The 16466-nt window shown below is 38.4% G+C and overlaps 1 protein-coding gene across 12 annotated transcripts in view; it reads right to left on the minus strand.

Moving 5' to 3' along the window:
• Positions 1–308: 308 nt before the first annotated feature.
• Positions 309–16466, minus strand: part of LOC105915496 (inter-alpha-trypsin inhibitor heavy chain H3) — a 31662-nt gene continuing 15504 nt past the window's right edge. Inside the window, exons 14-26 of one of the 12 annotated variants that reach the window (XM_036124649.1) lie at positions 10647–10718; positions 10259–10273; positions 10066–10128; positions 8942–9052; positions 6739–6795; positions 6278–6313; positions 5740–5805; positions 4420–4479; positions 3752–3859; positions 3470–3638; positions 1093–1244; positions 917–1001; positions 309–842 (exon numbers count right to left, since the gene is read on the minus strand). In XM_036124649.1, coding sequence (XP_035980542.1) covers positions 728–842; positions 917–1001; positions 1093–1244; positions 3470–3638; positions 3752–3859; positions 4420–4479; positions 5740–5805; positions 6278–6313; positions 6739–6795; positions 8942–9052; positions 10066–10128; positions 10259–10273; positions 10647–10718 — 1109 coding nt within the window. In that variant the 3' untranslated portion in view covers positions 309–727. Of the gene's footprint in view, positions 843–916; positions 1002–1092; positions 1245–3469; positions 3639–3751; positions 3860–4419; positions 4480–5739; positions 5806–6277; positions 6314–6738; positions 6796–8941; positions 9053–10065; positions 10135–10258; positions 10274–10646; positions 10719–16466 lie in introns of all 12 variants that reach the window. The other 11 variants (XM_036124648.1, XM_036124651.1, XM_036124650.1 and 8 more) reach the window with 11 other exon arrangements.

The raw sequence follows: 16466 nt of genomic DNA on the forward strand, positions 1-16466 counted from the left end.
GAAATGCAACACCATGTTTGGTTTAAATATCGGGTTTTCTGATTCAGTAATTACAATTGCGTCTGGCTCAGCTCACTCTGTGGCCTTGTACATGCGTAGCCAGGTATTTATAAAACCGAAAATCTCCCCCACATTTTTAAAAATAATGTTGTACACACAGGATTGTTTTTACCAAGGCTTTCATCCAGACAAACCCTTGTATATTCACAACTGACCATTATTTTAAACATACCAGACGCATACGGCCTTGTTGTACCACAAAACCAGTCAGCCAGTCAGAACTCTCAACTCAGAAAACATGACACAAATGAGTTATACATGGTTTTATTTGCATTACCAGTATATGCTGCATTATTTTTGCTTCCATGGGGATCTTTTCATGACTTTTTCAGATGTATTTTCCTTGATCTGACAAAGTTATATCACATTTCTATTTTTCAAAGAAGAAATTTGTAATTAAGATACTTCCTGAGCTTAAAATGTTGAAGGATGCTAGAATACTTAAAAAAATATATGAGGAATTGGGACCTCCAAATTATTCTGTTTATTAAGGATCTTTTAAGGATCCATGTATTAATCATGTCTTCAATTTATGTGTTTTTATAAGACCTTGGTGGTAAATAAAAACACTTTTCAGTCAAAGCTGACAATTTAAACTAATTTAAACTTCTCTTCTGTCTTTTGTTCAGTTTCTTTTTTCCCCCAAATTCTTCAGTTTGAGATTCCATTACAGTTGTGGAGCAATGTAATCATTCAACGGTTTGTCCAAAACATCAACAGATGATGTAAGCCAACAGTCCAACAACACAGGCTTGACAATGCTGTAGTCAGCAGCAGTGGACCTGCAAAAGAAAGAAAAACCTGTTTTAAAAAGGTATTTCATTTCAAAAGGTCGATAAAAAGGTACAATATTTACCTAGTAACGTCAGTCACTCTGCCTTTGATCCTCAGTTTTGTGGAGGGAGATGATTCTACCTCTTCATAGTCAGCTGGCTCCAAAGCTGCACTCAGTGCAACAACAGAAGATATGAAATTATAGTGCTGGCACTTTCTCATGTTTATTATTGAAACAAATGCAGACTTTTCACTTGCCTAAAACTCCATCGGTGTTGTTGGCAGACGGCTTCTGTAGTAAAACAGGCCAAAGGAATTTGTTGCCGTCTTTCTCATGAACTAGGATGACCAAACGCATGTCCTCCACTGCAATACTGAATTTGTTGTTTCCATGCCTGGTCACTGTAATGCTAGAAAACGTACAAAACCTGGGATTAACTAAACATTTTTAGTATTACAGTTTTCTTAAGGTTTGGTTTACTCGAGTTGCAAAGATTTTGTGTTATGCAGAAAGTTAAATAAGTCTTCAACTTAACACAGTAATTCTAAACTTTTCTCACTGTTGTCAAGTGGGAGAAAAAAGAGCTACCAAGGATTTAATTGATAAAGTCAATCTGCTGCCTTATCTGGAAGCTTTAACTAATAATCCATTTTGTTAAAACGAAGAAATTGCTTTTTTAGTTTTAAGCCATATTTGCCATCATAATGTGGAGTATAGCAAGGATCTATTGTATCTTAAAGCTCACAGAAAGATTGTTTTATAAGATCAATAAACTTTACATATGATATAGCACATAGAAAGTAACATGCCATGGACAGTTTTTCTGTTTATTGTGTCATTTTGTTGTAAATCATACTTTAATAAAAATCATAAAATTTCTTCTAACAAGCTCCCACGTGCACATGCCCCTGCTGACATCATATATGGCATAGAACAGCTAATGTGTTAAATTGATTATATTCATTTGTATTTTTGTCATTCTTTATTTACATATTTAAAAACAGAATCCTAATTTAAAAGGTGTTTACTTGTGTTCTGTATGTCTGCAGTGAATTATTTGGATTATATTTTGGAGATTGCAAGGATTTAAAGGAGCAATAAGCGATATTTTATTATTTTAGACAGAATAAAAAATAGGGATATGAAGAACTAAAGGTATCTTTTTAAATCGAATATAGTATGATGCAACACACCATCTCCCATCAACCCATCAGGGTTTAGTCCCTCCCTTTCCATAAAATGCCACCATCAGTGCAGCGTAGCAGGAGCAAAATGGTGGAGAGCATGCCCAGTGGATTGAAAAGTTCTTTTGCCAACAGCATTATAAAATTATGAGTTATACTTCTCTAGACATGCTCCTCTGAAAGGTGATGCTGTTGTGCTGTGTATTCATCATTTGCAAATATGTGCATAAGAGGCAACGAGTGAAAAGGGAAGGGGAAATGGGGGCTGGGTTGCAGCTGGAATGGCGGTAAAGAGGCATGGCTTGTAACACACCTTGTTTTGGTCTACAGCCAGTGCTCAATAGCCACCCTAGTGGTGAAATTTCGCTTATTGCTCATTTAAGGTGCATTTGCCACTTTTCTTTGCTGTCGCTCGCCTGACATATCGGCGATATCGGCAATTGCACAGCAGGCAACAAGCCTGAAATACAGTAGTACAATAGCACTATCTCGTGACTCTTTCACTTAACTGCAAATCCAGCCTTCCCACTGACTCTTCTTCAGGTTTGCTCCTTTCTGAACTTGTCTCAGTAGTAATAATTGGTTAAGTCATGCAACTCAGGCCGACCGCAGACTGCCATTATCAGCGTTTACTCCATGGTGAATGAATACTACTTTGTCTCCACTGCAGTCCTTCACCCCACGTCACAGCCATAACACACAAAAGTTCAGATATTTTGCCTCCAACAAGTGTCACTTTGCATCCATCGCAGGTGTCGTGTCGCTCTGGCATAGCTTTGATACCTAAAATTGTGTGTTTTGCGTCGAACAAGTTTTCATTTGTTAAGGGGAAAATACAATACAGTAAAACAAAAAAACAAAAAAACGATAGTAATAACTAAGGTTTGTTATGTCTGGTGTGTATAAAATTTATTAAGCACCATAGAGAGCCTGTTTTTCCTGCCTGATTGGACTGTCTGCCTGTGATACCTGACCTGTACTGTCCCCCGTTTTTCTGAGGTAATCTAACCAACAGGTAATCTAACCTGTTGGTTAGATTACCTGCCTGCCATCTGGGTTCAGATCCAACACCTGTAGTTTAATAAATTTTCTTTAACCGAACCGCTGCTTGCCTGGCTCAATATTGGGTCCTCTGTCTCAGTTAATGTTTTATCTTCATTGTTCTGCTTGTTCTGTAAAGTGTCCTTGCGTGTTCTGAAAGGCACTTAAAATGCATTATTTTATGTGCCTTTGTTGTTATTATTATTATTATTATTATTATTATTATTATTATTATTATTATTATTATTATTATTTATACTTGTAATAAAAACCAAAGTGGCCAGAACTTTGTACTTGTTCGACTTGTTCGCTCATGATGTGTGTTTACGCTGTTGCATAAACACACATCATGAGCTTAATCAAGGAATTTTTACGTATATGGGAAAAGCGTATAATACTCAAAGGACACCTTCCAGTTGTAACAGGGTCATTTGTCGTTAGCTGTGTTGCTGTCTGTCCTCGTCGAACGTTACATCCATTCGGGTCAACCTCGATATGTTGGTCAGAGCCGGCATGAATGAAAATCTTGCTAAACCCGCCATTCGTCTCTGAATCCAGCTCACCATTCACATACAACTCTGAAATCAAAGCAACCAAATACAACTCAGCACAGTATCAAAGATAAGAAAATCAAAAGATGGACTGCAAAAGGCTACATGAGAAATTTTTGCATGAAAAAAACATTACAGACCCTTGCTGGGGTGGTGAAGTAGTTTAAGGATCATAGCTCCACTGATTTCAAAGCAAAGTGGTAGAGAGAGATTTTTTGTTTTCAGCAGAAATCTGTGAGTAACAGAAACTTGAAAGAAAGAAACATTTGGTGTAAAACAACAGATGTTATTAAAAACAACTTTTACTTCCAGCAGGAAGTTAAATAACTTAAGACGCATCATATCACACTTCATGTTGACTGCTCAATCTAACTTCAATTTGCATGTGACTAATCAAACGAGTTTAGCAATCCTTAAACGCAAAATACAACAAAACACAACAAATCAGCAGCATATTTTTTCTCATGTTCTTCATCATTACTATTATTCCTAATTATGGCAGGATTGGTCCTTCACACATTTTTTCAGTAGTGAGATGTTACTTCTCATTGCTTTTGCAGCTATGTCCATGGACGAGTAGCAAACTGACTCCTGCTAATGCACTGTCAGGCTTAAAGGAAAGGCGGGGAAAGTTTATTTGAATGGCACCATTCATGCACAGGGTAATTCGAAATACTTTACACTTGAAACAATAATAAGACACATTGAAAACATCAAAAACATGACACAAAACAGAAGGTAACATTTTCCTGCTGCCAGATTAAAGTTCTAAAAATTGAAAAATAAAAAATAAAATAAAAAACTTTACCAGAGGTTGGCATCACAGCTTCCAATTCAACATCGTCGACAGGTAAGTCATATGCATGATCTGGAAATCAAACGCATTTAGCAGGGCTTAGAAGTTCTAACCCAACAAACCTTCAATGTCAAGACAAGGAAAACATTTGGAGAATATTGTGGAGGGAGGATGGTGCTTTCCATCATTTGAGATTGAAGTGCAGTTTATAAAACATACTTTTGTCCTCTAAAACCTACAACATGGGTTGTGTAGAGTTTCAAAGACACAAAATAATGTAAATTTCAACATTTCAGTTATAGGGTTTAAAAAGTCGTCACTAACACCAGATTCTTTGTAATAGGTATTAAATTATTTTTAGATACATCTTTAGTTTATATTTCCATTCATCTAATGCTTCTGATGCAATTTCAATTTCCATGTGACTGATCAATCCAGTTCAACAATCCTTAAATGCAATATACAATGAAATACAGAAAAAAATCAGCACGACAATGACAATTCATTTTTTTTCTCAGGTAGTCTTCATCATTATTATTGTGCAACTAATGGCACATTAATTAAAATGTCTTGCTAATTTTTGGCCAAGTAACTATTTCATTGAATCATTTATTTAATTGTGTACTTATTCTTAAATATGGCAGGAGGTCTTCCACAAGTTTTCTTGGTAGTGAGATGTTTCTTTTTTTTTTTTTGCTTTTTAAGCTAAATTAATCTGCTTTTGTCATAGTTGTCACTCACCTTTTTTGTCATTTCTAGCACATTTTAAAGTATACATACGTACATTCTCAGTAGATCTATTAGATGGATGAATGGATGGATAATGGTAGGGGTGTAACGGTACACTAAAATCATATTTTGGTCGGTTCAGTTTCAAGAGGGGCTCGGTTCGGTTAATTTTCCGTACAAAAATGTCCGAAAATAAAGACTTCATATATAATTTTGAAAACATGGCAAGTAAACAATACAACTTTTTTTTTTTTTCTATCAGATCGCCCAAAGATCCAAATGAAATTCCAATCATTGCCTGCCTGTCTGGGAACCATGGATGAGTGGCAAACTGACTGTTGCCAGTGTACTGTCAGGCTTTAGGCACGGTGGGGAAAATGTATTTCAATGCCACAATTCATGCACAGGGTAATTCGAAATACTTTACACTTGAGACAGCAATAAGACATTAAGAACATCAAAAACATGACACACATTAAAAACAGAAGGTAGTACATACAGAAAAAAAAACTTAAATGAAAATGTGAAATCAACATTTTTTCTGCAGCCAGATAAAATTATAAAAATTGTAAAAAAAACAAAAAACTTTGTTGAATATCTTACCAACTATTGGTGCCGAATGTACACCAATGTCATCCGATTCATCATAATCAAGTACATAGGTAGAACCTATAAGAAAAACGTATTCAGCAGAGTTTAGAAGTTTATAAACATGCCACTATCCTCTGAACCTTACAACATGGTTTGTGCAGGATTTCAAAGTCACAAAATGACTTAAATTTCTTCATCTCGGTGAAAGGTATGTTGTTTCAATGACAATAAAGACAATGAAGATGATATTACTATTACTATTTTCAAAGCTCCTTTAAGTGGCTTTTTGTAGCTAGTTTTAGGTAATAAAACGAGAAGTTATGGCAACCAATATTATATATAAGTTATTTAAATAAGATATAAAGTTATTTTATCATGGTTTCTTATAATTATAGAGATTATAAATTGTAAACACGATTGAACAGATTGAAGTTGAAAATATGACTCTTTGAAACATGTAGAAGCCCGTTACAAGGATTTGTGATTTGTGTTTTATAGCCAAGATCAAATTATGTAATGAACAGCATATATGACTTTGAAATAGACTTACCAGTAAAAGATGGACCCTGCAATGGATGCCATTTACCTTTAACATATACAAACAAATTTCAAGATGAGACACCGGACAAATTATGTTGAAAAACACTATAGAAGAGAGGGCTAGTGTCTATCTCCAGCTGTCAATTGGCAAGACAACTTACTAGTTCATCACAGAGACAAACAACCATGCACACACACACACACACACACACACACAGGCAAATTAGAGAGACCAAGTAAACCCAACAAGCATGATATTGGAAAGTAGGAGGATGTTGGAGTGCCCAGAGAGAACTCACACATGCACAGGAAGAACATACAAACTCCATGCAGAAAGACTCCAGGCTGGGATTTGGACCAAGGATCTTCTAATTATTTGAATTACTTGGATTTAAACATCAATTATACTATCTGTAAATAATTTTGTGTAATGATGCCCATTAAAATTATTCTGTGAATGACAGGTCATACCTGAGGGCATATTAGGAGGAGGAGGAGGAGGAGGAGGACTGTGATACTTAACACTTCCTGTTAACAAAGGGAATAATAATATTTTTAAAATAGTACATTTGTAAAGATGGACCACAATTCTTTGAAAACAATGATACGAAAATTTATTTGAAAAATATGCATAACTCAAGTTAATACGTTCTTAAGGTCCAAAAGTAATGGGCAGGTTTTCTACTTCAGGATTAGCTGATAAAGAGAAGAATTTGTTATTCCAACCACAATTGATTCATGTTTTAACAAGGGAGGCAATTATACTTTAATTCAGGACCAACTTGGTTTGGGTAGCTTTATTACCTTAATAAATAAAATAATACTGATATGGCCAATCATTTTCATGTCTTTTGGGCTTGTCCAAAAATTCAACTTTATTGGAAGGAAGTAACTAATGAAATATGTCAGATGATGGGAGTAAAATTGAACTGCTCTTTTATTACTTTGTATCTGGGTAAAATACGAGAATATGTCCCTAACAAACACAAATACCTGCTAAAGATCCTTTTGGCATATAATAAAAAGGCTATAACCTGAACATGGCTCGAAACTGACCCCCCAACATTACACCAGTGGAGGGGGATTTTGAAAGAAATCTATTGTATGGAGAGACTGACTTTTATTTCAAGACTGGAGTTGGAGAAATGTTGGGAAAAATGGATTATATATGCACTGTGCCTGGAATAGTTTGACACAACACCTTGATGTATGGAGATGAGCTGTGATACTATACTGTTACTACATTAATATGTTTATTTTCTTTTTTTTTCTTCCTTCCTGTTCAAAATTCAAAATACAGAATAAAAAGTTATAAAAAAAAAATAATATTTTGAAAAAATCTTGTGTTTGCTTAGCCTAACTTTGGTAGAAAAATTTGATAATCTAAAACATTTAGATTTTTTATAAAAAAGCAAAAGATAGATTCAACAGCTACAACCTGTTCCTGATCCCTTTAATTGGAGTCAGATAAGTTTTGTTATACAATATGTCGTGTTGGGTCAGGCGCATTGGAAGGTGTTTCAAGCGAGGGGGGCTGATGGCTGGGTTGGAAAACACGTGACGTGATTATGTTGAGGGCTGACGGCTGACGGCTGATGGCTGACGGCTGACGTTAGGGTAACCCGCGCGTGAACGGGGGCGTAATGGAGCCGCTGTCTGGTGAACATTATTGCACACTGATTGCACGAAGAAAACTAAAATGATGCGGCCTGCTGCTGCTGCAGCGCATCGACCCCGCTTCTCCCGGCCCCGTGTAGCAATCGCCACCTCCCCTCCGCCGCTATTTAAGTAGAACAATGACTAGAGCAGAATTAAGTTGTATTTACCGGAGATGAAGTGTAGACTGCAAATTCTGTCATGGTATAATGGCTCCCCCAGTCCATTGGGAGTGTCTGCCTGCGCTCTTTTCATTGAAATTATCCATTTCTTTCTTCTTTCTTCGTCCTTCGGTAAACGACAGAAACGTACATCCGACGATTTGGAATGCCTCTGTGTGCAACCGGGAGCACAACAAGTCGTAGGCATTGTTTAGATTCCAAAAATAAACTAACTAAAAGTACGCTCTAAATCACCCGTTTTGTCATGTAGTAGACGAGAACAGTACTGTTTTTTGCCTACCCGCGGGACCCGGATGTAGCGCTGACGTCACGTCACGCGTGAACTGGTCTATTATGTTACTCCACAGCCCCCCGTAAAGCCCTTTGATATTGTATCTGTTTGTAATTATTACTGTTCTATATTGTTCTTGTATGTTCTTTTTTGCAAAAAAAAACAAAAAAAACTCTACAGCCCCCCACCATGGGGGGCTGATGCTATGACGAGGGAGGCTGCAGCCCCCGCAGCACCCTCATTCCTGCATCTATGTGTTGGGTTGGAATTATTCAAACATATGTCCCAAACGCATATGCTTACATATGTGAATTTTCCAACTTGTTTTAGAAAATTAACAATAATTTATTTGTGTTCTCCATGTTTTATTTATTGGTACAGCTTATGAATAATCGACAAATTCAACATTGTAGAGACTACTTTATCAATATTTTGTATCTACAACTGTTGCATGATTCCATGTTTAGTGAGAAAGGAATGAGCCACCATGGTTGCTGGTTTTTCACATCTTAAAACACTAACAAGATTTTTAAGGTGTCTTACTATCCTGACATGTGTGACATACCATGCATACGATGCAGGCCAGGATGACCACCACGGCCAGGATGACCACCAAGACCAATACGAGCAGAAACACCAGTAAAATCAGGAGGATGAAAGAAAGACCTACTAGAACCTGAAGGATCACAATAAGGAATTACAGTACGTCCTTTTAAATAAAGGAATGGTAAATAAAACGAGGATCCAAAATAATGCATGGTTTTCATAACAATGTCCAAATAAACATCTGACTATTATGCTGTGAATTTGTATTCAGCTACCCTTAGTTGACAATAGAAAAAGATACTGGGTATTTAGCACCAATAAGGAAATATAAAAATAAGCATCTTTATTTATATGGTTCATTAAGTGCACATTGTCTTAATATTCTTATGTATTCTTAATAAAAACCTGCTCAATATCATAACACAAATTTAGCAGCCAGGAGAGCCTTTTTCGTAAAATCATTTTTAAGTTTTTTTAATTATATGGGTTTTATTGAAACTTTTTAAAATTGCCAAAAGCACATCTTCATAGAAAGTATGTGTTTGACGATTTTTTAGATACTGACATTCTCATACATCTTATATATGTTCTTTATTTTTTGTTAGTCTGATTTTCATGAGTTGTATATTGAAGACAGGTTTGCGGTGTGAAGTGGGATAAAATTAGGGACTGATTATTTACAGCAAAGCCTTTCACACAAGTCCTCCTGTTAGAGACATGCTATTTACCATGTATAATGTTTTGTATAAAAAACAACTAGATGGAGAGAATGCCTGCTTTTGCAAGGTTTTTCTTCTAGACTGCATGGACAAATACAATGCTACAAAAAATTAAAGGAGCAGTTTTTAATCAAAATGTAACATCAAGACAGTTAAATTTCTGGATTACAACACTACAAATAAGACAAATTGTCTTTGAGTTGGAAAATACAAAAAAGTAGTTCTCCCGTTCTGCCCAGAGAGAACTCACACATGCACAGGAAGAACATACAAACTCCATGCAGAAAGACTCCAGGCTGGGATTTAGACCAAGTATCTTCTAATTATTTTAGAATGTTTTGGACTTAAACATCAATTATACTATCTGTAAATAATTTTGTGTAATGATGTCTATTAAAATGATTCTGTGAATGACGGGTCATACCTGAGTGCATAATAGGAGGAAGAGGTCTGAGACCCGCAACACTCCCAACACCCCCAACACGTCCTGTATCTTGAAGTTGAAAATATGACTTTTTGAAATATGAAGAAGCCCTTTGCAAGGAATCTGATTTGTGTTTTATAGCCAAGACCAAGTTATGTAATAAACAGCATATATGACTTTGAAATATACTTGCCAGTAAGAGATGGATCTTGGAAAACAAACAAAATTAAAGATGAGACACTGGACAAATATGTTGAAAAACACAAGAGAAGAGAGGGCTGGTGTATATCTCCAGCAGTCAATTGGCAACACACACAAACTCACAGGCAATTTAGAGAGACCAAGTAAACCCAACAAGCATGATATTGGAAAGTAGGAGGATGTTGGAGTGCCCAGAGAGAACTCACACATGCACAGGAAGAACATACAAACTCCATGCAGAAAGACTCCAGGCTGGAATTTAGACCAAGTATCTTCTAATTATTTTAGAATGTTTTGGACTTAAACATCAATTATACTATCTGTAAATAATTTTGTGTAATGATGTCTATTAAAATGATTCTGTGAATGACGGGTCATACCTGAGTGCATAATAGGAGGAAGAGGTCTGAGACCCGCAACACTCCCAACACCCCCAACACCCCCAACATGTCCTGTTAGTGAAGGGAATAATAATATTATTAAAATAGTACATTAGTAAAGGCGGACCACAATTCTTTGAAAACAATGATACAAAAATTAATTTGAAAAATCTGCATAAGTCAAGTTAATACGTCTTAAGGTCCAAAAGTAATGGGCAGGTTTTCTACTTCAGGATTTGCTGATAAAGATAAGAATTTGTTATTCAAACCACAGTTGATTCATGTTTTAACAAGGGAGGCGATTATACTTTCATTCAGGACCAAGTTTGTTTGGGTAGCTTTATTACCTTAATAAATGAATAATACTGATATGCCCAATCACTTTCATGTCTTTTGGGCTTGTCCAAAAATTCAACTATATTGGAAGGAAGTAACTAATGAAATATGTCAGATAATGGGAGTGAAATTGGACTGCTCCTTTATTACTTTGTATCTGGGTAAAATACGAGCATATGTCACTAACAATGACGGGTCATACATGAGTGCATACTAGGAGGAAGAGGTCTGAGACCCAAAACACGTCCTGTTAACGAAGGGACTAATAATATTTTTAAAATAGTACATTTGTAAAGACGGACCACAATTCTTTGAAAACAATGATACAAAAATGTATTTAAAAAATCTGCATATGAGGCACTGCAGGCCTGCTTTGAAGTGACTGACTGGCCTGCACTCTGTGAGCCCCACGGGGAGGACATCGATGGGCTCACAGAGTGCATTACGGACTATATCAACTTCTGTGTGGACTGCAATGTCCCAGCTCGGATGTTCACCTGGTACGCCAACAATAAATTATGGATCATGAATGAGAAGAAGAGGGCGTTCAGAGATGGCAACCGTGATGAGGGGAGGAGAGTGCTATGGGGAACTCAAACGTAAAATTAGGGAGGCTAAAGACAAGTACAGGAGAAAGCTGAAGAATAAACTCCAGACCAACAACATGAGGGATGGGTGAAGTGGGATGAGAGCCATCACCGGGTTCCAGAAGACTGCTGGCATGGGGTTGGAAGGCCGACAGGGGGTCCTCCTTACAGACCCCTGTCTGCTCCTCACCATCTCAATCCACATCCACCTACTCCACCCCTCCCACCTGCTTTACAGTCTGGTCAGCGGTCTTCTCCACAATCTGAGGACCTCTCCCCTCCCCCAACCGTTACCTCTACAGTGTCCTTCATGTCTGACCAGTTGAGAAGACCGCTGACCAGACTCCACTCCGGCAAAGTTGCAGGCTCTTATGGTGTATTTTCCAGCTTGCTCAAAGCTTGTGTCCACCAGCTGTGTGGAGTACTTAGCCAAATCTTCAGCCTGAGCCTGCACCTCCAGAGAGTCCCCGTGCTGTGGAAGACGTCCTGCCTTGTTCCTGTGCCAAAGACGGCGCGTCCTAGCGGCACTTAGGACTACAGACCGGTGGCACTGACGTCTCATAAAATGAAGACCTTTGAGAGGCTAGTCCTGGAGCAGCTCAGGCCCATGGTCAGGCCCTTCACTGATCCACTACAGTTCGCCTACCAGCCCCGCCTGGGAGTTGAGGACAGCATCATCTTCCTGCTGAACAGAGTCTACACTCATAAGGACAAACTGCCGAGCACTGTGAGAATAATGTTCTTTGATTTCTCCAGTGCCTTCAACACCATCCGTCCGGCTCTACTGGGTGAGAAGATGACGGCGATGCAGGTGGAGGCCCCCATCGTGTCCTGGATTGTTGATTACCTGACGGGCAGACCGCAGTATGTTCGCCTACAGAACTGTGTGTCTGATAGGGTGGTCATCAACACTGGGGCCCCTCAGGGGACTGTCCTCTCCCCCTTCCTCTTCACCCTCTTCACCTCAGACTTCAACTACTGCACTGAGTCCTGTCACCTTCAGAAGTTTTCTGACGACTCAGCAATTGTTGGCTGCATTATAAAGGGTGATGAGAGTGAATATAGGACTGTGGTGGGAAACTTTGTCACTTGGAGTGAGCTGAACCATCTGCAGCTCAACGTGACCAAGACTAAGGAGCTAATAGTGGATCTGAGGAGGACAAAAACACCAGTAACCCTGTTTCCATCCAGGGGGTCACTGTTGACATTGTGGAGGAGTATAAGTACCTCGGAGTGTATATGAACAATACACAGGACTGGTCTAGAAACACCGAGGCGGTCTACAAAAAGGGCCAAAACCGACTCTTTTTCCTGAGGAGGCTGAGGTCTTTTAACATCTGTCGGACGATGCTGAGGATGTTTTATGAGACTGTTGTGGCCAGCATGATCTTCTTTGCTGTCACATGCTGGGGCAGTGGGCTGAGGGTCGCGGACAACAACAGACTAAACAAGCTGATCAGGAGGGCCGGTGATGTTCTGGGGGAGGAGCTGGACACTCTGACGACCGTGGCAGAGAGGAGGATGCTGTCCAGGCTTCAGTCCATCTTAGACAATGTCTTACACCCTCTCCATGACACACTGGCCCAGCAGATGAGCTCCTTCAGCAGAAGACTCCTCTTACCCAAATGCACCACAGAGCGCCACAGGAAATCAGTCCTGGTTGTGGTCATCAATCTCTACAACGTCTCCCTCAGTGATTCAGACACCCCCACCTCTGTAACTGACATTTATTCATTATTTTGCACTGTTTTTGTAACACTTCACTATCACTTTATTTTAGATCTATATTTGTATATATATATATATATATATATATATATATATATATATATATATATATATATATATATATATATACATATATATATACACAACAGACTATATATATATATATATTTATATATATATATATATAAATGTTGTTTGTATATCTGTATATCTGGAGCGTGTAACAAAAATAATTTGCCTCTGGGATTATTAAAGTATTTCTGATTCTGATAAGTCAAGTTAATACGTTTTAAGGTCCAAAAGTAATGGGCAAATACAATGCTACAAAAATTAAAGGAGCAGTTTTTAATCAAAATGTTATATCAAGACAGTTAAACTTCTGAATTAGACCTGAAAACAGTAGTGGCTTTGTAGGTGTGTGTCAAGAACATTGTTTCCTCTCCATTTTCTTTTCCTCATCATTTTACCGGAATTAGACCCTTTGCCAGTGCTGTGGGTCTCAGGTTTCTACCGGTGCATGATTATGCCTGGTGTGATTTGAAAAATTCCTTTCTGCTACCTCTGTTGTGCAAATGCTTCTCCATATGTGCCAAGTAAATTAACTTATCCATCGAATGCCTGATAGACTGTTTTGCAGTTTAAAGGGAGTACACTCCTTTGGGCTCATCCAATCAACCATCTGTTCTTCAAGGACTTTGTTTTGTTGTTTTGCAACTGCTGTGTGAGAAACCCTTCTCAACCCGTAAGAGACTATATATCAGTTAGCCAAAGGTCTGTCTAGTTCAGAGGTACCCAACCAGTTGATTGTAGTCAACAGGTCGATCTGGGGCCAGTCTTTTGTCGATCTTGAGAATTGCAGAATGTTTTATTTCAAATTCATTGTTCGATGCTAAGCATTAATTCTATGAGTTTGTATTTGTTTGTATTTTAGCTTGTAAAGCACTTTGTGTACAATATGAATTGTTGAAAAGTGCTATATGAATAAAGTTTGACTGAGATATTTTCAAAGCATTTATGGAATTTGTGTATAGCAGCAAATTGCCCCTCTTCAAGCTCATTTCTATTACAACGGATGGTGCTCCAGCGATGACAGGCCACACAACTGGATTCATCACACTCTGCAAGCAAAGTGAATCTTTCCTAGATGTCCTGAACTATCACTGTATAATCCACCGGCAGTAATTATATGGAAAGATTTTTAACACATTTTAACAAAGATATGACAGATGATGCTGTTGTTGTTGTGCGCAATGTATCAGCGAGGAGTCTACAGAGGAGGTCATTTTGGGCTCACCTGGAACAGGCTGGTGCAGTACACACAGACCTGCTGCTGCATACAGACATAAGATGGGCTAACCAGAGGTACATTTTTGGAAAGATTGTGCGAGTTGTTGCCTCAAATCAAAATTAGTCTCACTTTTTTCATCTGGACTGCTCTGGTGCTGCAACTGAGATTCTCTCATTGCAAAATGACATTGAAATCCAATCCAAAGTGTTATGCCATCTTTATAACGTGACAGACTCCAGCTCCCAGTATGCAACATGGTCACCCTGACCAGCAGCCATGGCAACCTTATCTCGCTACTATTCTTCAAAGCTGGGCAGGTCCTTTTGAAATCGTTGGAAAACTCTCACCGGTAGCTTTACGGATAAGAATCCTGAACCCCCCGGCAAAGCCCAGAGTACAAATGGGTTCATGCGAACCAAATCAAACCATCCACTAAACTCTCCTCACTGGGAACAGAGCCTAACTCCGCCTCCGCCAAAGAGAATGACGCATAGCATTAAATAGGACAAGTGCATGTTTAACCAGAACATTTAAACATGCACTAATAAATAACCGTCCATACATAATTTCACATCTGTAATTTTGCACTCATCAATAGCGCCACGCATGCTTTGGAGACGCTCACAGAAGTGGTAAAAAATGACATGGTGTATACTCACGTTGTTAGAGACTTAATGCAGGACCTCACTCGAGAGGTTTGTTCATCGGTAAATAGCCTTGCTGAAGGACGGATTCCTCTGTACCTGGTACTCGGGGTGGGTATTGCCAAAGAAGTCAGGATTCGATTCGAATCACGTTTCACATGGCACGATACGATTCTATCATGATGCATCACGATACTTGAATTATTGTGATGCATCGCGATGCATTGCGATATTTTCACTGTACACTGTTAGAAAAAAATACAGCCATCACCAGTGGCTGACTGGCTGTGTATGATCTGGATAGTGTCTTCAATTGATACATACAGTAACTGAATTCATACATAGCTGTATTTATTGAAATTACTTTTGAAGGTATTGCTCTGAAAACAAGTGAACTGTTTCCGGCTCGGGATTAAATAACGAGGCTCCAGTGTGCTAATGATTTTTTTGAACCCACGGTTCTCCACCACACTTTATGGTCACAAATCCTGGCAAATGAAGTCATTGATGGACTCTGTAATCTTTGCGAGTGTAGATGTTGGGGCTAGCTTGCATTCGAATGTTGTTTGTTTAATCGGTGCTTGCGGCGCTGGCGGCTCTTGTTTTTCTGGATGGCGCCTCTGCGTGTGTGCCTTTTAAGTTTGTTGTGTTCCCACATTGTTTAATTACAATGTAACAGTGTTTGCAAATTGCGTGCGTCATATCAATTTCGTTTTTACCTTCTTTGTTTTTAAAGCCAAAATGTGTCCAAACGTCTGAATTGAAATGTGATGGAGCCTGGCGAATTTTCTCAGTCTTCTCCATATTTTGTGTATGAATGACTAGTCGCAGTATCCCGCGGCCAGAAATGCTTCTGACACAATGCAGCAGGTCAACACATCTGCAGCGACATCTACTGGACTGGAAGTTGTATTCCACTTGTTTTTGGCTGATGTTCGCCAACCATTCATGCCATTTATTTATTTATTTTTTTAAATTAATAATTGATACTTGGCGTCAACAATCGATGCATTAAATCGCGAAAATTAGAATTGCGATGCATCGTCATCGTAAACTTCATTATAATGGATGGCCCAAAGTCAACTGAACAGACACAGAAGCAGAGGTTCGCCACATAAAATGAGCAGGAAATTTTAATATGGTTTGCTTTTAATGTATTTTACTGTGTTTTGGCTAAGCTACCCATTAGCGACCTTTAATGCAACGCCATGCTACTGATTTTTAGGTGTTTAGGCAC

The sequence above is a fragment of the Fundulus heteroclitus genome, chromosome 20 (genome assembly GCF_011125445.2).
Source record: "Fundulus heteroclitus isolate FHET01 chromosome 20, MU-UCD_Fhet_4.1, whole genome shotgun sequence".
Classification (NCBI taxonomy): Eukaryota; Metazoa; Chordata; class Actinopteri; order Cyprinodontiformes; family Fundulidae; genus Fundulus; species Fundulus heteroclitus.